At 43.4% G+C, this 13187-nt stretch overlaps 3 protein-coding genes across 6 annotated transcripts; 2 read left to right on the top strand and 1 right to left on the bottom strand.

Annotated features, from left to right (window-relative positions):
- Positions 1-720: 720 nt before the first annotated feature.
- Positions 721-1649, bottom strand: LOC119333417. Its single transcript, XM_037606317.1, has 2 exons — positions 1397-1649; positions 721-1009 (listed from the first exon to the last, which is right to left on the bottom strand). Exons 1-2 carry the CDS (start codon positions 1558-1560, stop codon positions 721-723), a joined length of 453 nt encoding a protein of 150 aa, XP_037462214.1. The 5' UTR covers positions 1561-1649.
- Positions 1650-4042: 2393 nt separating this feature from the next.
- LOC119333416 lies at positions 4043-5100 on the top strand. Its single transcript, XM_037606316.1, has 3 exons — positions 4043-4323; positions 4711-5029; positions 5074-5100. The coding sequence occupies exons 1-3, from the start codon at positions 4160-4162 to the stop codon at positions 5098-5100; spliced, it is 510 nt and encodes a 169-aa protein (XP_037462213.1). The 5' UTR covers positions 4043-4159.
- A 3441-nt stretch (positions 5101-8541) lies between these two features.
- LOC119328169 lies at positions 8542-12706 on the top strand. Of its 4 annotated transcripts, none has more exons than XM_037601189.1 (5): positions 8542-9143; positions 9954-10122; positions 10400-10516; positions 11321-11407; positions 11982-12449. In XM_037601189.1, exons 2-5 carry the CDS (start codon positions 9996-9998, stop codon positions 12083-12085), a joined length of 435 nt encoding a protein of 144 aa, XP_037457086.1. In that variant the 5' UTR covers positions 8542-9143; positions 9954-9995; the 3' UTR covers positions 12086-12449. The 4 variants fall into 4 exon arrangements, with proteins under 4 accessions (XP_037457086.1, XP_037457085.1, XP_037457087.1 ...); XM_037601188.1 differs by having other exon boundaries at positions 8542-10122; positions 11982-12115; positions 12176-12449; XM_037601190.1 differs by lacking the exon at positions 11982-12449 and adding an exon at positions 12475-12706 and having other exon boundaries at positions 8542-10122.
- Positions 12707-13187: the final 481 nt, after the last annotated feature.

Below are 13187 nucleotides of genomic sequence, written 5' to 3'. Positions count from 1 at the left end.
TGACATATGGTCTACAACCAGCCAAGAAGCCATCAATGCACGGCTTAAGTGCCATAAAAAATCTGCGGAAATGCACTTCACCTCCTTCCCTCTTGACATCAACCTCGACAATGCTACCAGGAGATCTTTTATCAATCTCAGCTTTGAAATTCAATAATGACTGAAAGCTTTTTCCCCAGGTCCCATATAAACTATTCTTGGCCTTTTCTTTTCCCTTGTCAACAGTATGATACCCAATAGTACATTTGTATTCGGCCTGTAGCTTTTTTCGGAGCTCGCTGGCACCAATTTTTGGTTCAGTTTGAAGATACCCCATTGCCTTTTCTGCCACCCATGCTTGGTCTGCCATGCTTGTAATCACTGCAGCGGTTGATGAACACTTATGAGGCTTTACTATCTTGTTTACCTGCAGAAAACACAATACCAACCATTAGTTGCAAGTAATTTATAAAAGATAGTTTTAACATAAAAGATGATTCATGTTAGATAAGTTTGTACCCTGACTGTTTTTCCATCTTCTATTGTCCTAGCAGTTATTCTCCAAGGACATGCATTTCCTTTACAGTGACCCACAAATCTAGTAGTGTCACTATCCTTGGTCTTGATGTCAAACTTGCCTCTAATAGCAAATGTTCTCATGAGCATCCTAAACTCGTTCATTGAACGAAACAAAGATCCTTCCTCTATCACAGGATGTTCCTTATCATACCAAAAGTGATCCTATTCAGGCATATGGTCAGGCACAGGAAGAGCCGCATCAGCAAGTAAATCCTCATCAATATCAGCCACACATGCATCAACATCTGCAATGGAGGCTTTCATAGCTGCTTCAGATACAATTTTCCGATGCTCAGGTTCATCATTGATGCCAAGCACCGAGCACATGTTCTCTTCTGTTATAGGAACATCAATTTCTTCATCATTCATTGGTGCTATCTCAATCTTGGACCAATCAACACTTCCTTCCATAGTTGATACATATGTATCATTGCTAGCCACCGGCCGAGACCTACTTGGAGAACAAAAGATTTTCAGTTATGGAGGGGACATAAGGGCATCATCTAACTGTCATTTTGTTATGTTAGGAAACAATTAACAAATTGTTTAATATTAATTTTCCAGTAAAACTAAGTGTATGCCCATGTCATTGGATTCATGATCCTCGTAGAAGTATTCATCCACATGGTTTAAAGATTTGGATAATTTCAGAACTTTATACTCCTGAATCCTGATAATTATGTTTCCATCATATTGTTGCAGTTGCAGGGTTACTACAAGTGTAGCAGCGTTAGGGGCTGCCTAGCGAGGAGATGCCAAGAGGTTCAAACCCTGGATCCGTGTGGCACTGTGTGTGTGTTTGGCGTGGGGTGGGAGGAAGGGGAGATAATATACTGACCAATCTGGAGCAGATCGTGGTGATCCATGGACGCAACAGTCGCCTCCCTGTCCGGCAGTCTGTGGGATCGTCTCAGTTGTCATCTGTGTGAAGCCTCGCTGTGCAGGGGTCGTCGGAGTTGATGGCTTGGGGGCCGGCGGTGGATCCGCCTCTCCACTAGCCATGAACACCACGACACAACAAAATCAATCTATGATTTGTTAGTAGTTGGTTCCGTTGGATAAAGTCATGTAAAGAAAGTAATGTGATTTGTTCCCTGTTAATTAGTTGCTTCGGTTGGATACAGGCTTGTAAAGAAAAAAGATTTGTACAGTGTCAAATTGTAAATTAGCCACGGGGGCAATTATGTCTTTTCACATGGAGAAAAAAGGGATACAAAATAAAAAATGATTACAGTAATTGAAAAGGGCAAATCATCAAAAGAAAAATGAAAAGTGGGGCAAATGATCTGATCCTATGTAAAATGGGGCAAATCATCTAATGCCCAAGTAAAATGGGGCAAAAGATCCAATCTCCCATGCATTGTGTGTAGTTAATATTGTGTGCATCATGGCTGGATCTCTTCTACCATGAATTACAATGTTTAGTCATTGCTTGAACTTTGAAGGTGCTCTGCATTTATGTTTTGGGGTCTCAGAAAGGGCTAGTGAGACACCATGTTGTCATATTATATCATGATTGTTTTGACAAAGCGTTGGGATTTGATATATATTATTATTGCTCGCTAGTTGATTATGCCATTGATATGAGTGAATATAATTTCTAAGAGTTATCATTTGCATGGTTATTCATGATCTTTGTTGAAACTTGGGTACTATTTAAGCATATATATGGATACAATAACAAAAGAGTTTGAAAAGTTTTCTTTATCACTTTCAGTTTGTCAACTGAATTGCTTGAGGACAAGCAATGAGTTAAGTTTGGGGGAGTTGATACGTCTCCGCCGTATCTATTTTTCCAAACACTTTTGCTCTAGTTTTGGACTGTAATTTGTAAGATTTTAATGAAACTAATCCGGACTGACGTTGTTTTCAGGAGAACTAGCATGATGTTATTTTTTGTGTAGAAATAAATGTTTTTGAAATTGGACGAAACTTTTTGGTGATTTTTGTGGAATATATAAAAATGCTAGAGCCAAGACCCACCGGAGGGGGCCACCTGTTGCCCACAAGTCACCAGGGTGCACCGACCCCCTGGGCGCGCCCTGGTGGCTTGTGGGGCCCACGAGGCTCTGCTGACCCTAATCGGAACACTATAAATTCAGATTCCGCAAGAAAAAAAAGGAAAAGAAGTTTCATCGCGTTTTACGATTCGGAGCCATCGCCACCTCCTTTCTTCATCGGGAGGCCAGATCTAGAGTCCGTTCAGGGCTCCGGAGAGGAGGATTCATCGCCATTGTCATCACCAACCCTTCTTCATCACCAATTTCATGATACTCACCACCAGGAGTGAGTAATTCCTACAACTTGGCATGCTGAAAGGCTAAAGTCCGACCTCAACTTCCCGGAGATCGAGACCTGGGCGGATGCGGAGATGCTCATGATGCATGGCATTCGAATGGAGGAGATTCCGACGAAGAAGACGAAGAAAAGGCCGGCCATTCTCGTCAGTCCCGGCGATAGCGACGAGGCGGCGATGGTGAGGTTTGCGCGGGAGCATCCGTGAGCGTCCGGTGAGGTTTGTCCCATAATGCAAGACGTTTTTTGACACTATATTAGTATAAAAAAGTCCTACGTTATGGGACGGAGGGAGTAGTAATTTGAACTATGTTAAAATGAAGTAGTAGTTCGAAGCCTTTAGATCTTACATCTTCATTCGCAACATCTATTGGAGTTGCTCTTTTACATCTCCATTTTGCGTCGTTTGTTGGAGTCGACACTTTTTTGAAGATGCAAAAAACATATTTTAAAGATGTACATTTTTACATCTTTAAATTTGCATCTTATTTGAGAGGAGGGGGTCAATGGCGACCAATCAGGAAGCTCCATCCGTGGCTCTCGGCGAGAAATACACCCAACCAACCCAACCCAGCCGAAGCGAAACAACACTAAACCCAACAATAATCCTACACTTACGGGGCATAGGCCACGGGAGAGAGGTTATAGGCTAACGTGTGTGCTCCTCATTGATCTCTCCACTAACCAATCACAGATTTACACTTCCGTCCGTAACTCTTTCGGTGCTGAAACAGTCCGTAAGTGTAGCATTTCCCCTAAACCCAAAGTGGCAGTCTCGGTCTGGCCCATCTCCCCCGGTCCTCACTCACGATAGTCGATGGCATCTATGCACTGTCGGATCATGACGACGGCTGAGATCGTTTCAAAGTGGGGATCGATCCACGAGAGAAGATGATTGACCAATTAGGTGGCTCTTGGCGAGAAAAACACCCAGCCAGGTTCCTCTGCTCTCCGGGAGATTGGATCTTTTGCCCCATTTTACTTGGGCATTAGATGATTTGCCCCATTTTACATAGGATTAGATCATTTGCCCCACTTTTCATTTTTCTTTTGATGATTTGCCCTTTTCAATTACTGTAATCATTTTTTATTTTGTATCCCTTTTTTCTCCATGTGAAAAGACACAATTGCCCCTGTGGCTAATTTACAATTTGACACTGTACAAATATTTTTTCTTTACAAGCCTGTATCCAACCGAAGCAACTAATTAACAGGGAACAAATCACATTACTTTCTTTACATGACTTTATCCAACGGAACCAACTACTAACAAATCATAGATTGATTTTGTTGTGTCGTGGTGTTCATGGCTAGTGGAGAGGCGGATCCACCGCCGGCCCCCAAGCCATCAACTCCGACGACCCCTGCACAGCGAGGCTTCACACAGATGACAACTGAGACGATCCCACAGACTGCCGGACAGGGAGGCGACTGTTGCGTCCATGGATCACCACGATCTGCTCCAGATTGGTCAGTATATTATCTCCCCTTCCTCCCACCCCACGCCAAACACACACACGGTGCCACACGGATCCAGGGTTTGAACCTCTTGGCATCTCCTCGCTAGGCAGCCCCTAACGCTGCTACACTTGTAGTAACCCTGCAACTGCAACAATATGATGGAAACATAATTATCAGGATTCAGGAGTATAAAGTTCTGAAATTATCCAAATCTTTAAACCATGTGGATGAATACTTCTACGAGGATCATGAATCCAATGACATGGGCATACACTTAGTTTTACTGGAAAATGAATATTAAACAATTTGTTAATTGTTTCCTAACATAATAAAATGACAGTTAGATGATGCCCTTATGTCCCCTCCATAACTGAAAATCTTTTGTTCTCCAAGTAGGTCTCGGCCGGTGGCTAGCAATGATACATATGTATCAACTATGGAAGGAAGTGTTGATTGGTCCAAGATTGAGATAGCACCAATGAATGATGAAGAAATTGATGTTCCTATAACAGAAGAGAACATGTGCTCGGTGCTTGGCATCAATGATGAACCTGAGCATCGGAAAATTGTATCTGAAGTAGCTATGAAAGCCTCCATTGCAGATGTTGATGCATGTGTGGCTGATATTGATGAGGATTTACTTGCTGATGCGGCTCTTCCTGTGCCTGACCATATGCCTGAAGAGGATCACTTTTGGTATGATAAGGAACATCCTGTGATAGAGGAAGGATCTTTGTTTCGTTCAATGAACGAGTTTAGGATGCTCATGAGAACATTTGCTATTAGAGGCAAGTTTGACATCAAGACCAAGGATAGTGACACTACTAGATTTGTGGGTCACTGTAAAGGAAATGCATGTCCTTGGAGAATAACTGCTAGGACAATAGAAGATGGAAAAACAGTCAGGGTACAAACTTATCTAACATGAATCATCTTTTATGTTAAAACTATCTTTTATAAATTACTTGCAACTAATGGTTGGTATTGTGTTTTCTGCAGGTAAACAAGATAGTAAAGCCTCATAAGTGTTCATCAACCGCTGCAGTGATTACAAGCATGGCAGACTAAGCATGGGTGGCAGAAAAGGCAATGGGGTATCTTCAAACTGAACCAAACATTGGTGCCAGCGAGCTCCGAAAAAAGCTACAGGCCGAATACAAATGTACTATTGGGTATCATACTGTTGACAAGGGAAAAGAAAGGGCCAAGAATAGTTTATATGGGACCTGGGGAAAAAGCTTTCAGTCATTATTGAATTTCAAAGCTGAGATTGATAAAAGATCTCCTGGTAGCATTGTCGAGGTTGATGTCAAGAGGGAAGGAGGTGAAGTGCATTTCCGCAGATTTTTTATGGCACTTAAGCCGTGCATTGATGGCTTCTTGGCTGGTTGTAGACCATATGTCAGTATAGACTCCACATTTTTGACTGGAAAGTGGAATGGTCAATTAGCAGCATGTACAACACTAGATGGACAAAATTGGATGTTTCCTTTAGCATTTGGTTTCTTTGGTACGGAGACCGAGGGTAACTGGATTTGGTTTATGCAACAACTGCATAGGGCAATAGGACATCTTCAAACTCTAGCTATTTGTACTGATGCATGCAAAGGGTTAGAGAATGCAGTTAAAATTGTGTTTCCTCAAGCTGAGCAAAGGGAATGCTTTAGGCATCTAATGGCAAACTTCAAAAAGAAGTTTCACGGAGATGTTTTTGGTCGCATGTGGCCAGCAGCCAAGGCTTATCATCTGGAAACATTTAATTATCATATGGGCAAGATATTTGAAGCTGAACCTGCAGTGAGTACCTACTTGTGTACCTATCATAACTTAAAGTGGATGAGATGTGACTTCAACACAGAAATAAAATGTGATTACATTCACAACAATCTAGCTGAGTGCTTCAATAGCTGGATCAAAGGAACAAAGGAGCTGCCCATGGATGAGCTAGCCGATGCAATAAGAGAGAAAATTATGATACTTGTTTATAGAAGGAGAAGGATTGGGGAAATGCTCCAGGGAGAGATATTGCCTGCTATCATTCAACAAATAAATAATAGAACTAGGCAACTTGACCATTTGGTTGTTGGAAGATCAACCGGAGAAAGTTGTGAGGTCAAGGACACTAGCAAGAATAATCTTAGGCATGTTGTGAAGATAGGCAGCCGTGAGTGCACCTGCCTAGAATGGCAACACACTGGAAAGCCATGTGAGCATGCACTTGCATTCCTTATAGAGACGACAGATGTGAACTTTCAACCATATGTACATGAGTACTACTCCATGAGTAGGTTTCGGGCTGCCTATGCTGGAGAGATTGAACCAATCACGGACAAGTCTCAATGGCCTCATGTAAATCTAGATTTTGAGATGGTGCCACCGGATTTAAAGAGCTCCGTTGGGAGATGGAGGAAGCAGAGAATCAAAAGTTGCCTTGAAGACGGTGGTGGCAGCAAACGGAAGAAAAAAGATGATAATGGCAAAACAAATGACCAAGAAGGAGGTGACAAAGAGAAGGAAAAGGAAAAGAAGAGATTTGGCAGCAGAAATAGGTGCAAAGAATGTGGGATATTGGGGCACAGGAAAGCAACTTGCAAAAAAAATGAAGCTAAAGAGAGGTAAACCATGCACTAATATCTCCTTTATATTAGTATCAAATTAGTACTATTATACCATTTCTAACATCCGGTGTGACTGAACTTTCTAGTGATGTGTCTGCTCGCGAGCTCGCTCCAGTTGTTGTTGCGACACCTACACGCACAACAACAATCACACTGCCTCCCAGCCTTCATAACAGCCCTGGGCCTATCACAAGGAGGTACCTATTATATTTGTCATAAGCACATTTGATTCATGCAAAAGAAAAATCCTACTTTTATAACATTGGTGTGTAAACATGCAGGAGACTTGCTATGGCCATAGCTGGAGACGATGCATCACAGCCATGTGGGACAAGTACTGTTAATTCTACAGCATCACCTACTTCTCACTTCCCTTCACGCTCTACGACATGCAAGAAAAAATTGACCCCGAAGAGGAAGAAGCTCTCATTTTAGTGCATTCAATTCTATTTTAAATTCGTAGAGGTGTTGAAATTTGTCAATTTCAAAGATATTGGCTCGAAAAAATACTTTTTTGCTTGATGTAAACTCGGATTAATTTATCATATCGCTTGAACCAAGCAAACCTTTTTGTGGCATCAGTTCGTGATTTCAGTGTGATATATTCTCTCAATTCCATGTGCTAAGTGAACATATGTTGTCAGTCTATTTTTTTTCCTATGAAGATGTTATATGCTGCCAATTTCCAACGAAATGCATATGCCAGGATGCACATCATATATATAGATCTCTGACCAGTGACTAAAGTAGATCCAGCAAAAGATGAAGCATATATATTTTGAGTGTGATACAATTAAAGTATGAAGCATCTGGAGGAGATAACTAAACAAAGCATTTTATATAATGTACCTAGCTCCATGATTGAAGCAGTACCAGCTGCTAGGGTAATTAGTACTATCAACACTGTCGTCCAGCCATAGCTATTACCGACCAACGAGCTGACACACATCAAAACTGTAAATCCATTAATCATTGGAAGAAGGTAGTTTTTACCAGCAACGAGCGCACCATCTGCCGAGCTGCAGCTGGAGCCCTGGAATCCGCCCGTTCGCCGAGCTGGAGCGGGAGCCGCCGCGGCGGGCCGCCGAGCTGCAACGGGAGCCGCCGTCCCGGGCCGAGGAGCTGCAGCGGGAGCCACGGAACCCGCTGGTCCGCCGAGCTACGGCGTGAGCCCCGGGAATCGCCGGTCCGCCGAGCTGCGGCCGGAGCCGCCGCCCCAGGCCGAGGAGCCGCCGGCGCCGGCCGACCATCTGCGGGAGCTGCCGCGCCGGGCTGCTGCTGCCAAGATGGGGGCCAAGGTGCCGTGGTCGGCCTCCTCTGGTATGAGTAAAGAAGAACAGAGGAAATGCGTTGAACTGGGAACAGTGAGCTCGTCGATGCAACTTAGTGTCAGTCCAACAGCGGTGTCAAATTGTAAATTAGCTACAGGGGCAATTGTGTCTTTTCGCATGGAGAAAAAAGGGATACAAAATAAAAAATGATTACAGTAATTGAAAAGGGCAAATCATCAAAAGAAAAATGAAAAGTGGGGCAAATGATCTAATCCTATGTAAAATGGGGCAAATCATCTAATGCCCAAGTAAAGTGGGGCAAAAGATCCAATCTCCCCTGCTCTCCCTCCCGATTCAGAGCGCCGCCACCCACCGCGTCCCCCCGACCATGGCCTCGCCCCGTCTCCTTCAGACCTCGCCGCCGCCGCCGGCCATGGCCTCGGCCCTCTCCCCTCCCCTCCCCCTCATCAGATCAGAAGAGAAGAGAAGAGAAGAGAAGAGAAGAGGGAGGGGGATCGAGCGAGCAGGAGGTCCCAGATGAGATCCGCCGCCGGCCGGCCCCATCCCCACAGCCGCGCCCGTGCACCTCTCCCCTCTCTCTCTTCCGATTCGTTCCGCACCCCTCCGGCGACCTGTCTCCCCCATCCCACCACACCCCTCCGTCGACCCTGCTCTCTCCCCCACCACACCCCTCACCTTCTCTGCCAGATCGAGCAGGGCGGCCATGGCTCTCCGGCCTCCCCCGTCTAGTTGCTGCTGTTCGAGCTCCTCTCAGCTCCCACCGACCACATCAAGGGCCTCTGCCGTTGGGTCTCCGCGGATCCACGGCGCCCCGATGCAGGCGGCTCCCAACCCTAGCCGACTACATCAAGGCTCAAAGGGGCTCCTCTTCACCGGCGCCGGCTTCATCAGCAAGAAGATGGCAGCTTCCTCCTCGGGTGTCAGGGCCGCTAACTCACCAAACCTCCGTCCCTCCTTCAATTATTTCCCAATTTCTCTGTGTGTTGAAGCAGGGACGCCTCTTAGTGGAAATGAATCCATTTTAACCCTATGCTTGTGGATGCAAAATTCTCGTTCTGCAAATTTGAAGGAATGTGCTGTAGAAGTTTATTGGTGAATGTGAGTGTTTAGGATTTGAAAGTGGTGTTATGTTTTAGTTGCCGAGGTGGCCGATGAACCTTCTGATGTAGAGACAGAGCTATCGGTTGATGACGTAATTTATGTGTTCAAGTGATATTTTTGTTGGGATTTGTGTGTGATGTCAGTCATTGCTCATGCTCCCTATGAAGCTATAGCTTTCTTAAGTAAGGTATACATGTGCTTATTATTTCCTATTGTAACTGCAAGGCATTTTGATTTCCCCCTTTTGAGCTCAGCTTTCTTATCTGTATCATTTGTTCGTGCCTTACCTGCCAATGAACCTTCTGCTGTAGAGACATAGCTATTGGTTGACAGTGTAATTTATGTGCTCAAGTGATTTTTTGTTGGGATTTCTGTGTGATGTCGTTTGTTCCTCATGCTGCATATGAAGCTACAGTTTACCCTTCTTTCATAGATTACATGGGTTCATTATTTTCTTATTATAATTGCAAGGCATTTTTATTTCTGTGTTTTGAGCTCAGCTTTCTTAATTATATCCTTTGTTTGTGTTGGTGCCTTGAGCTGCCCTTCCACCTTTGTTACAGTGTCATACCCCAGTATTATGCCAGGGTTGTGCCACACCTGACCTGTTGGATACTGTGTTTGGCAGGGTTGAGAAGAGGTTTTTTTTTAATGGGGCTCCCTGCTCTATATGAGGATGTTATGTTTGTATTTTCGACCCTGGAGCAGAGGACAAGGCTGGGGATGTTCTATCGGTTCTAATAGAAGAACACGAAGTATTTCTGAGCTCAGCATGATTGTGGCTGACAAAACTAGAGGTCCGTGTGATGCTTGAATTCTCGGATGAAAAGTGTTGCATTTAAACTGTCTTAAGATATGTATGCTGCATGCTATCAATTGAATGGAAGAAATATATAAATGTAATAGAGTTCATGGTATTCCAGATTTTAATAGAGTTTCGCTTGTTCATATTGAGAAATCGAGTTCATGGTATTCCAGATTTTAATATATAAAGATTTTGTCTTCCCTGAACTCTGATTTTTCGCGCGCCGTGGCTGGATGGACATTGATAGCATTGTGAATCTGTACGTGTAGGTTTTCATAGGGCAAAGCTGGTCATCATCAACCCGGGGCTCTACGTGGACGTGTTCTGGATACCACAGCACCGGAGCTTCCCAACATCCTTCATGCTCTTTACCGGTAATAAGCAAGGTAATTGCTTTTTGAGTTGATCCGCTGGAACTGCTCTTGTTAATTTGGTAACCCAATTGTTGACATATATACTATGGTATAAATGTTCTATCTATGATTTTTTTTCATACATCACTGTGCATATATACTAGGCTCTTGCAGTTCCTGTTCTGCCAATTGAAGGAAACTGTTGTAGAATGCTATTAGTGAATGTGAGAGTCAGGATTTGGAACTCATTCATGTGTTTGATCAAGCAACTGAAACTGATTTATTGCCATAATAAGATATTCAAAGTGGTCCTGCGAGTTTACAGTTTAGAAAAGTTGTCTGTCAGTATGCTATATCATTTTATTGCATTTATCAAGAATTTTTCTGAATATGGACATCTTTTCTGAGCTTAGGATGGCAGTAACAGTGATCATGAGAGTAATGGTTCACCAAAAACTTCTAGGAAGCAAAGGCGTGGCCGTGCAAAGCTTTAGTTTATGCCGAAGAATCTTTCCGTAGATTCTTTTCATTTGAATCTAATTAAGTTTTTATCTACGAAGGATAACGCCAATAGTTCACTGTTTCACTCTTGCTGTACGATTATGTGTGGTTTGCTATGATAGCTGAACAAATGGGTGCTTATTTTATTTTGTTTACAGTGATGTGACGTGTTGCACTCCTAGAGAATTGCTGGAATGAATTGTTTATATCATGTGTATTCATAAGTACTTGTTTATTTGTAAGTTTTCTGTTGATTGTATCCAATGGAAAGAATCGAGAAACCTCCCTCTTGTCCCAGTATTTCTGATTATGTGTTTTTTGCTTCTGTGTGACTAGCCTTGGACGATGATGACCATGGCCAACACTTTCGTGATTCTTGTGCTGTCGACGGTGCATTGCTGGCGGACCATCTTCTCTCATCAAGTAAGTCGTGTAGAAATTCTTGTGTTCTTGCTGATGAATGATGTGTTCAATTTTTCAAATAGCTTAGAAGTTTGGTTGAGTGCAAGGTTTGATGCTTTTGTTTCAAATTAGATAAAAGTTGTGAGGTGCCAAGGTGGCTGTATGGAAAAGCTTAACTGTGCGTGTCTATGAAATTGCCTAGAGGCTTGAGAGAGAGAATCTTGTATTTCATTAGCTTCAAACTGATGTGTTGGCAACTGTAGGTTTAGTTTTCAGTTCAAGTAGTAGCTACTAGTACCCCTCTGTTCAAGTATTTCATTAGGGAGGAGAATCTTGTATGTACTACCCCTGTCCCTAGATACAAGACGTTTTTGCAGTTCAAATTGAATTCCGAAAACGTCTCATATTTAGGGACGGAGGGAGTATTTCACTAGAGAAATAAATGCTGCTTGTATTTTTGCATGTCTGTAGTGAGACGAGAATCCATCTGTTGAATGTGATTGATTTGTGATTGCTTTGATTCTAAGTAATAGCAGCAGGCATGTATCATGTGATGGGACGAGAAATAAATACTGCTTGCTTGTGTTTGCAACAGGCGAGGATGATGATGATGCCGAGGACCTGAGCTGTTGCTTGATCATCTATTGTTGCTGGATTCTTTCAACCCTCTTGGTTTGGAAATCCTTGGCTGTCCAGTAGAACAAAATGCTTGTAGATTTTGTAGGGATGGTGTGTATTGCAGTATTTAGCATTTAGCTTAACAAAATGCTTGTAGATTTTGTAGGGATGGTGTGTATTGCAGTATTTAGCATTTAGCTTAACAAAATGCTTGTAGATTTTGTAGGGATACTTGATTTGTGGGATACTTGATCTTGCAACTGTGACTTGACTAATAGAGTAGAAAATATCTTATTAACGAGGAGAGACAGGCAGCAGCACGACGAGGATTAGGGGAAGTAGCAGCAGTAGCATGACTCTGCATAGAAGTGGTTTCGAAAAAGCTCGAACAGCAATGAGCTTGTTTTATTTGCTGATAAGGCTATATAATGTGATTTCTCTATCACTGAGCGTAAAATCTTGTTTTGCAGTACACTGGAAACTCAAGATGTCAGAGCAATGGTTGCGTAAATTAGGACACTATAATGAATAGTGTGATTATGAGTATTGTATATAGCGTATGTTATGTAATGACTTAGTTATGCTTGAAGAGAGTAATGGAGCCGAGTCATTGTATATGCTAGTACATTTGCTTGGTGGTAGAGAATCTCATGTAAGACAGAAAATTTTATGTATGTTAATGCTACAAAACATTCCTCTTTCTCTCTTGCGTATGCCCACTCTGATCTCCCGAGCTAGCTGCCTTGTCGAAGCCCATCCCCGACCTTGCCTAACTTGCCGCACCCCTACCCTGACACCCCAATGTGACCTCGCCGCCAGTCGTTTCCATCCCTGTGGAGGCAAGGGCGACGACCAAACCTGCTTTTGCTCCGAGCCTCGTGCGGCTCCCTCATAGCCTCGTACAATCAAGGACTTGCTAGACGAGGAAGTCCTTGATCGGAGGGTTTTCTGCAAATGTTTGAGTGACGGCCAAGTGCCTCAAGCCGATGTGTGTCATCCCGCAACATGGTTAGGGATTTCGTGCGTTGGAGAAATGGGGGGTTTGTTTCTCCAACGTTAGGGACTGTGTTAAGTAACTTCAGCATGCATCGGAGGGTTTTCCGCAAATGTTCTGGTGATGGCCAAGTGCCTCGAGCCGATGCGTGGCATCCCACAACATGGTTAGGGATTTCGTGCGTTGGAG

The sequence above is a fragment of the Triticum dicoccoides genome, chromosome 7A, assembly GCF_002162155.2.
Source record: "Triticum dicoccoides isolate Atlit2015 ecotype Zavitan chromosome 7A, WEW_v2.0, whole genome shotgun sequence".
NCBI classification, from domain to species: domain Eukaryota; kingdom Viridiplantae; phylum Streptophyta; class Magnoliopsida; order Poales; family Poaceae; genus Triticum; species Triticum dicoccoides.
This window is presented reverse-complemented; position numbering and strand designations above follow the sequence as displayed.

Bases quoted from the DNA above. Each gene is read 5' to 3' on its own strand.
- LOC119333416 (XM_037606316.1), top strand. From the start codon at position 4,160: ATGGCTAGTGGAGAGGCGGATCCACCGCCGGCCCCCAAGCCATCAACT. The intron at 4,324-4,710 runs GTCAGTATATTA...TTCTCCAAGTAG, and splicing joins CCACGATCTGCTCCAGATTG to GTCTCGGCCGGTGGCTAGCA. The intron at 5,030-5,073 runs GTGATAGAGGAA...GAACGAGTTTAG, and splicing joins GGTATGATAAGGAACATCCT to GATGCTCATGAGAACATTTG.
- LOC119328169 (XM_037601189.1), top strand. From the start codon at position 9,996: ATGAGGATGTTATGTTTGTATTTTCGACCCTGGAGCAGAGGACAAGGC. The intron at 10,123-10,399 runs GTCCGTGTGATG...CTGTACGTGTAG, and splicing joins TGTGGCTGACAAAACTAGAG to GTTTTCATAGGGCAAAGCTG. The intron at 10,517-11,320 runs GTAATTGCTTTT...CTGTGTGACTAG, and splicing joins CTTTACCGGTAATAAGCAAG to CCTTGGACGATGATGACCAT.
- LOC119333417 (XM_037606317.1), bottom strand. From the start codon at position 1,560: ATGGCTAGTGGAGAGGCGGATCCACCGCCGGCCCCCAAGCCATCAACT. The intron at 1,010-1,396 runs GTCAGTATATTA...TTCTCCAAGTAG, and splicing joins CCACGATCTGCTCCAGATTG to GTCTCGGCCGGTGGCTAGCA.